This window comes from Mesoplodon densirostris, chromosome 11, assembly GCF_025265405.1.
Source record: "Mesoplodon densirostris isolate mMesDen1 chromosome 11, mMesDen1 primary haplotype, whole genome shotgun sequence".
Taxonomy (NCBI): Eukaryota; Metazoa; Chordata; class Mammalia; order Artiodactyla; family Ziphiidae; genus Mesoplodon; species Mesoplodon densirostris.
In genome coordinates, this window is record NC_082671.1 from 50217725 (window position 1) to 50224852 (window position 7128).

At 58.2% G+C, this 7128-nt stretch overlaps 1 protein-coding gene across 2 annotated transcripts; it reads right to left on the bottom strand.

The window, feature by feature from the left end:
* Positions 1-2578: 2578 nt before the first annotated feature.
* Positions 2579-5683, bottom strand: PRPH (peripherin). 2 transcript variants are annotated; one of them, XM_060112142.1, is made up of 9 exons: positions 5133-5683; positions 4699-4759; positions 4436-4531; positions 3897-4064; positions 3670-3795; positions 3359-3579; positions 3204-3253; positions 2876-2955; positions 2579-2644 (listed from the first exon to the last, which is right to left on the bottom strand). In XM_060112142.1, the coding sequence occupies exons 1-9, from the start codon at positions 5672-5674 to the stop codon at positions 2579-2581; spliced, it is 1410 nt and encodes a 469-aa protein (XP_059968125.1). In that variant the 5' UTR covers positions 5675-5683. The 2 variants fall into 2 exon arrangements, with proteins under 2 accessions (XP_059968125.1, XP_059968124.1); XM_060112141.1 differs by having other exon boundaries at positions 2579-2647.
* Between the last annotated feature and the right edge of the window lie 1445 nt (positions 5684-7128).

Here is a 7128-nt window from a genome sequence, read left to right on the forward strand (position 1 = left end):
CCTCTGGCTCCTTGTTACATGAGGTAGTTTACTTTCTTTTTTTTTAAAAAAAATGAGGTTGTATGTTACTTGTAGCAGAAAGCATCCTGATAGATTCAGCGTCTCAAAATATTCCATCACACCTGAACTCCAGACCTGTGGACCCAAATGCCTGCCAGCCCTTCCCCTTGGCTGTTCTATAGCATCTCACACTCAATAAGTCTAAAACTGACTTTGTTGTCTTGGGCCCCCTTGTCCCCCTATACCAATCTTCCCTGTTTCTGTGAAAAGTCCCACCATCTGCCTGGTTGTTCAATTCAAAACCTTGGGTAATCTTTGCTATTTCCCTTTCCCTCACACTGACAATCCCCACTTAGGAACTGCAGATTCTACCCCCCGAATAGTTCTCAAATCCATCCACTTCTTTGCCCACCACCATCTATTGCATGTTTCACTGCACAGTCTCTGAACTTGTCCTCCATCTCCTTCCAACTGTGTCTGAACACCACAGCCAGAGTGACCTTTCTAAGATGCAGATCTGAATACTTCACCCATTAAACCCTTTTCTTTCCCTTTTCCTTAGAATAAATTCTAAGTGCCTTAATATGTCATATAAGGCCCTCGGTGACCTGGCCCTCATTGCATCTTTCCAGCCTCAATGCAATTCCTTCCTTTCTAGCCTTCATTCCAGCAACATAGAACTACTTTCACTTTCCAGACATGTTCCCTCTTGTCTTCTGGCTGATGTAGCTACCTAGAAAGTCCTCCTCCTCTCCCTGCTTCACCTGAATAACTGCTGTTGATTCTCCAGCGCTCACTGTGATGGTGCCTCCTTTTGGAAGCCATCTCTACCCTAAGGCTGGGTTAGGTGCTCTTCTTCGTGTTCCCACAACACCATCTCCTTATCCCAATCACATCACTCGTCACGAGGTTGGAATTGTATGCTTATTTATCTATGTCCCCCACCCAGACTGTGAGCTCCTTGAGAGCAGGGACTCTGGCTTACTCCCTGCACCTAGCACTATAACTGAGTGAAGAAGATCATTCTAAATTCAGAAGTAAATTTTGACTTCAAGGCAAGGGTAGGATGGAATGGAGTTGGAGGACAGCATGGAAATAGACATTTTCAAGCAAGGGGAGGGGTGGTGGTAGCAGAATCTGATCTGCTAGCTAAGTGTGCTGAATAGGTTTAGGTGGGTGGCAGGGCCAGGCCAGGGGAAAAGACCACCGAGGCAAGACAGTGTAACCCAGGCAAGAGATGACGGTGGCGGGACTTCCCAGTGGTTAACAATCAGCCTGCCAATGCAGGGGACACGGGTTCGAGCCCTGGTCTGGGAAGATCCTACATGCCGCGGAGCAACTAAGCCTGTGCACCACAACTACTGAGCCTGCAGGCTAGAGCCCACAAGCCACAGCTACTGAGCCCGTGCGCCACAACTACTGAAGCCCACGTGCCTAGAGCCCGTGCTCCACAACAAGAGAAGCCACCACAATGAGAAGCCCACACACCGCAACGAAGAGTAGCCCCCGCTCGCTGCAACTAGAGAAAGCCTGCATGCAGCAACGAAGACTCAATGCAGCCAAAAATAAATAAAAATTTTTTTAAAAAAGAGATGATGGTGGCCTGGACTAGGGTGGTGGCAGTGGGGATGGGGAGAACCAGACAGCCTTGGAAGAGTTATAAAGTAGAATTAACAGAATTGGGGGTAGGTGAAGAAAAGAAAGGAGTATAAGATGAGGTGAGTTCTAATTTGGGCCACGGAAGTCCTAGTGGTGCCTTCGTCTTAGGGCAGGGAATCCAGAAGGAAGAACATGACTGCAGAAGGTGGAAAGCGAGGTGAGGGGCTCTGCTTTGGACATTTGGGGCTGCAGATGGGGCACAGAAGTTGAGAAGGAATGGACAGAGAGGTAGGAGGAAAACCAGAAGAGTAGACAGGAGTCATAGATGCCGAGATAGTGGGAGTCAGAAGAGAAATGACCTGAGGCAGGGAGAAAATACCGCTGAGCCTCCTTTGCATTGACGCTCCCATGACACAGACACAAGTGCACTAGGGAGGGTCCCCCCCGCCCTGCCCCCATTTACTATTCTATGAGTTTTTAAAAATCGAAGTATAATTCACTTACAATATTATATTAGTTTCAGGTGTATAACATAGTCATTCCATACTTTTATACATTACAAAATGATCACCACTGGAGAGGGTTCCCTTGATAGCAGTTTTATTTGATTTAAAAGTGAAACTCAGACCCTGACCCACCCACTGATCTTGGGGTCGTGGCAGGAGTAGACTCATCCTGGGGATGGTCGGCCTCTTACCAGGACAAGAAATGGGGGAACATATAGATTCTTACCAGGACAGGAAATGGGGGAACATATAGACTCTTACCAAGATAAGAAATGAGAAACATATGGATCATGTCTCTGTGGGCATGGAGAGGTCCAGCTGTGGTGCTGGGTAGGGTTTGGCCACGGCCAGGGAAGGGGTGACTGGAGCCATCTGGTGGACACATGCAGCGGGGGGGAGACTAGCTCGGGACTGGTGTTAGGATTGGGGCTTAGAGGCCTAGGGCAGGGCCAGGGAGCTCTGGACCAACAAGTTCAGTAGCTGTGAGTAGAAGACTTGTCCAGCTCACTGCGCTGCTCCTTGTGAGACTCTGTCACCACCTGCTGGGGGCCGAGGCATGTGAGGGGCACAAACCATTCAGCACTACCCACCTTCCAGCTCCTTTGTGGCACGGTGTCCCCCTTCCCTGACCATCCACCTCCATCTCCCTGTCTCACTCCCACCCCAAGAATCACTAACCCACAAACACCCTAAGATTACCTGCAGCCACGCTGGGGTTCAGAAATACTATGAGAAATGATGGGGTCCTGTGCTCAAGGGACCCATCTCACCTCCCCATCCCGGGTCTCAATGGTCTTGATCAGAACCATCTTCCGGCTGTGGCTCTCCTGGGGAGGCTCCACCTCAGGCACTGGAAAAAGCAAGATGAGAGGTGGAAGGGAGGAGGCTTGGGATTTCTCTTGTTTTAAGCCCTCACTCCGTCTGGGAGGTGAGGGAGGGGCGGGGAGGGGCAGAGCCTGAGGAGCGAAGGCGAGTGTAGACCAAGACTCAGAAGTTCACGGAGAGAACCAGTCCCTGAGCAGAGCCAGAGTAAGAGTCCGGTCAGGGCAGAAATGGGCAAGGGGACAGACAGTTGGAAGTCAGACGTGAAAGACTCACCAGTCGTCTTTATACTTAAGGATGCAAAGGAATGGACTGGCACGGAGATCCTGGGGGCGAAGCACTCGGTCAGCTACTCCGCTGAGCCGCTGGTCTCCCCCCCACTCCTCCCCCCTCCCCAGTCCTGACCACACCCTATCCGACCCGCCCCTCACCGGCTCTCCTCGCCCTCAAGGAGCTTCCGGTAGGTGGCGATCTCGATGTCCAGGGCCATCTTGACGTTGAGGAGCTCCTGGTACTCTCGCAGGTGTCGCGCCATCTCCTCCTTTAGCTGCCGCAGCTCCTCCTCGAGCCGTGCGGTGCCCGCCTGGTACCCGCCGGCTTCCAGGGCAAACTGCTCCTCCAGCTCCCGCAGCTGTCTGAGCAGCGCCTCGTTCTGGGGGTTGGGGGTGAAGAGGGGGCGTCAATGGGGGGAGCAGCCTTCATCCTCCACCCCCTGGGCGGGGGCGCGCAGCCTGGTACTCACCGTGCCGCGAAGCCCGTCCACCTCGCACGTCAGGCTCTGGATCTGGCGTCGCGACTCGTTCATCTCCTGCTTGGCCTGGCGCAGGGCCTCGTGGTTCCGGTTGGCGGCGTCGGACAGGTCCGCGTACTGCGGCCAGGGGGGCAACCCGGACGTGAATGGACCAGATGCGCCCTCCCCCCAGCTCCCCACCCTTCCAGGTCCTCCCAAACCCTCCCGTGCCCTGGCACCTTGGACTTGTACCACTCTTCTGCTTCCTGCAGGTTCTTCGCCGCGATGCTCTCGTACTGGGCACGGATGTCCCTCAGCGCAGCCGTCAGCTCGGGCTTCACGGTCGCCTCCACCTCGACCTGCTGCACCTGCTGGCTCTCCACGCTCATCTGCAGGTCTCTCAGCTCCTGCCGCCCAGGGCGAGAGGCCGAGTTCATCGCGCAGACCCCACGCGGGCCGCGTGGTTGGCGCACAGAAAAGAGAAGAAACACTTGAATGAACAGAAGGGGGCGCCAGGGAGTGCAGCGCGCTTGGTACTGCACGGCCCGCGCCACGCCCGTACTAAGCCTCTGGCCAGGTTACGGGGGTGCAGCTCCGCTTCTCGCCACCAGGCGGCGCAGGGGTGTGAGTCAAACCACCTGTAGAGGAGGTTGAGAGCCTGCGTCTACCCTACGAATCTCCCTTCTCTTCCTCAGGTCCACTCGCCAGTCTCTTCCAGAGCTTGTACTCCAGCTCCAACGAGACCACCCCCAACCTCCTGACACCCGGGTCCACCCACCTCCTCGTGCAGCTTCTTGAGGAACTCAATCTCATCCATCAGAGACTCAATCTTGCGCTCTAGCTCCAGGCGGGACAGGGTGGCGTCGTCCACGTCCTTCACGGGGTGGCAGTGGGGTTTCGAGAGCAGGGAGGGGTTGCTTAGGTCGACGAAGAGCCTGGCCCTCCCTGTCTGCCTCTGGAGGCTTCTGGTCGCCTCCCTTTGCCCACAGATGCCACCCTGGATACGCAGGCCGGGGGTAGGAATGGGGAGACCGAGCTCACCTTACGGAAAAGCACGAGGCTGTGCTCCGCATCCTCGCGCTTGCGAGTCTCCTCCTCCAGCCTGGTGGGAGGAGTGTGCAGAAGCTGAGCTCCGGGGTCACCGCCCAGCCGTAAGACCGCGACCCCCAGGATCTGGGTCAGAGGCTGCTACTGCCCAGGACTCTGAGGAGGGGCCTTCAGGCTGCCTGATGGACTTGCCCCATATTTCCCTTTAATCTGCTGGGAGCTGAGATGTGGCCCCTTTATACACAGGGGAGACATAGTAACTCCCCCGTCCTCCCCTCCCCAGAGACTCAGCAAAGTGGTAGACGGAGATTGGGGGTGTTGCCCGCTGGCGAGGATGCTGCCTGCACACGCCCAGGTGGACGAGGCGGGCCACTCCCTCTGGCGGCCGCCTCGACGGCCGCCGCCCAGCCCCGGCCCTGTCCCCTGACCTCTGCTTGAGCGCCGCCAGGTCCTCCGCTAGCCCGTCGCGCTCCACCTGCACCCGGTCGCGCTCGCGGCCCAGCAGCTCTAGCTCCCTCCGCAGCTCGCGCAGCTCCTGCTGGCACAGCTGGTCGGCGCGCGCCGGCTCCTGGCCCCGGGCCTGGTTCAGCTCCCCGCGCAAGGCCGCGTTCTGCTGCTCCAGGAAGCGCACCTTCTCGATGAAGTTGGCGAAGCGGTCGTTGAGCTCCTGCAGCTCCTGCTTCTCGTTGCTGCGCGTGGCCAGGAACTCCTGGTTGAGGGCCTCGGCCATGGAGAAGTCGAGGCGCTCCGAGGGCAGGCGCAGGAGGGCGCCCGCGGCTGCCCGGGGACTGCGGAAGCTGCCCAGGCGCACGGAGGAGCTAGGGGACGCCGAGCCCAGCAGGCGGCTGCTCGAGAAGCGGGAGCTGGAAGAGTAGGAGAGGGGCCCCGGGGACAGCGAGGGCGGTGGCCCGAAGGTGCGGCGGTAGTAGGTGGAACTGACGCTGGACCGGAGGCCCGACGGGTGGCTCATGGCGGCCGAGGATGGGCAGTCACCGCTGGCAGGGCTTGTCCGGGCGCTGGGAAGAAGCCGCAAACCGCTGCGAGGCGGCTTTATAGCCCTGCGGGCTCAGGGGGGGCATGGGCTGCTCCTCCCACTGGCCTGACGGTGGGGCTATGTGGGGAGGGGGACGCCCCACCCCTGCGGAGCTGCAGGAGCGCCGCACCCTCCCTCCCTGGTTGCCGGCGCCCTGCCTACTTGATTCCCCCAGTTGCTGGTGGGGAAGGAAACAGGGATGGCTACCACAGGCCACAGGGAGGCGGGAGGGGGGGTTCGGGTGTTGGGGGGGGGGTCAGTGCCTTCCAGCAAATATCCGGAGCTGGAGCCTAGGGTGGGAGGGCCTCAATGGAACTGGGGTCCCTGCCTGAAAGAGCTGGTAAAAACTGGGGGCTAGGTGGACTGGATGTTAAAGGGCAGGCTTCTGGCACATGGGCAGGGAGGATGTAGCCCAGGTGCAGGGAGAATTGGCCTGGCTTAGGCCCCAGAGGCTGTGCCTCCACATGGCCCCTGAAGGCTAGGCTCTGCTTTCAAATGCTGTCAGCTGCCCCCTCTGTCACCACACCCAGGGAGATCTGGGGGACAGGAGTGCAGAGACAGCTGAGGTGGGTGAGGAAGGGCTGCTCTCCCTGAAATCCCCAGGGCTCTGTGAAGGGTTGCTGCCTGGCGCCAGCTCTGCTGCTAATGGACTTGCTTCTTCCCCTCCCCCTCCCCTGGACACTTGGCCAGGAGGTTGCCTGCTGATGTCTCAGCCTTAAAGACACAGATCCCAAATCTACCCCAGGCCCCAACAAGGTGGGCACATCAGAGGGGGCTGAGGGTGACTAGGCCCAGCTCTGGGTCCCACTTGGGAGGGTCTGTGCCATGCCAGAGGCTGAACTGAGTGAGCTAGCGTGTGCTGTCTGGCTTACTGGATTCTCCCTTCCCCCAGCCCACCGCTGCTCAGTCACGGCCTTACAGGAACCGGGGCGATTCCTGAAGTAGGAAGGGGAGGGGGCTGAAGGGTAGCAGCTGCTGCCAAGGCTGAGAGACACACTGGCAGGAACCGGTTTCCAGTACTGAGGAGCTGCAGGTACCCAGCGATAGGCGGGGCTGGATGGGAAGAGAAGGGGAAAGAGAAAGTGCCCATCCCCATCGGCTCAGGGACTGAAAGAGGAGAACAAGGCCCAGAACAGAGCCACGAGCCTGTGCACACACACAGATGCATATGCGTAATAGCACCGTGCACCTATGTGCACACACATTAGACACACCCAACCACAGGGCCCTTCATACCCTCCCCCACCCCAGAGTTAGCAGGGAGGCTGATGTCTGGCCTCTGCACGTCAAGTGGCTTTCAGAACGCAGGCACAGGCTGCCCAGGAGTGGACAGAGGCAGCTTGGATGGTCTGCAGGAGTTGAGGTGCTGAGGCCTGTTGGGCTTGCCAGGA

Excerpts from the sequence above, each read along its gene's own strand:
- PRPH (XM_060112141.1), bottom strand. The coding sequence starts at position 5,674 with ATGAGCCACCCGTCGGGCCTCCGGTCCAGCGTCAGTTCCACCTACTAC. Across the intron at positions 3,796-3,896 it reads AAGAGTGGTACAAGTCCAAG|TACGCGGACCTGTCCGACGC; the intron begins GTGCCAGGGCAC and ends CCCTGGCCGCAG. Across the intron at positions 2,648-2,875 it reads TTGAGACCCGGGATGGGGAG|CAGGTGGTGACAGAGTCTCA; the intron begins GTGAGATGGGTC and ends CTCGGCCCCCAG.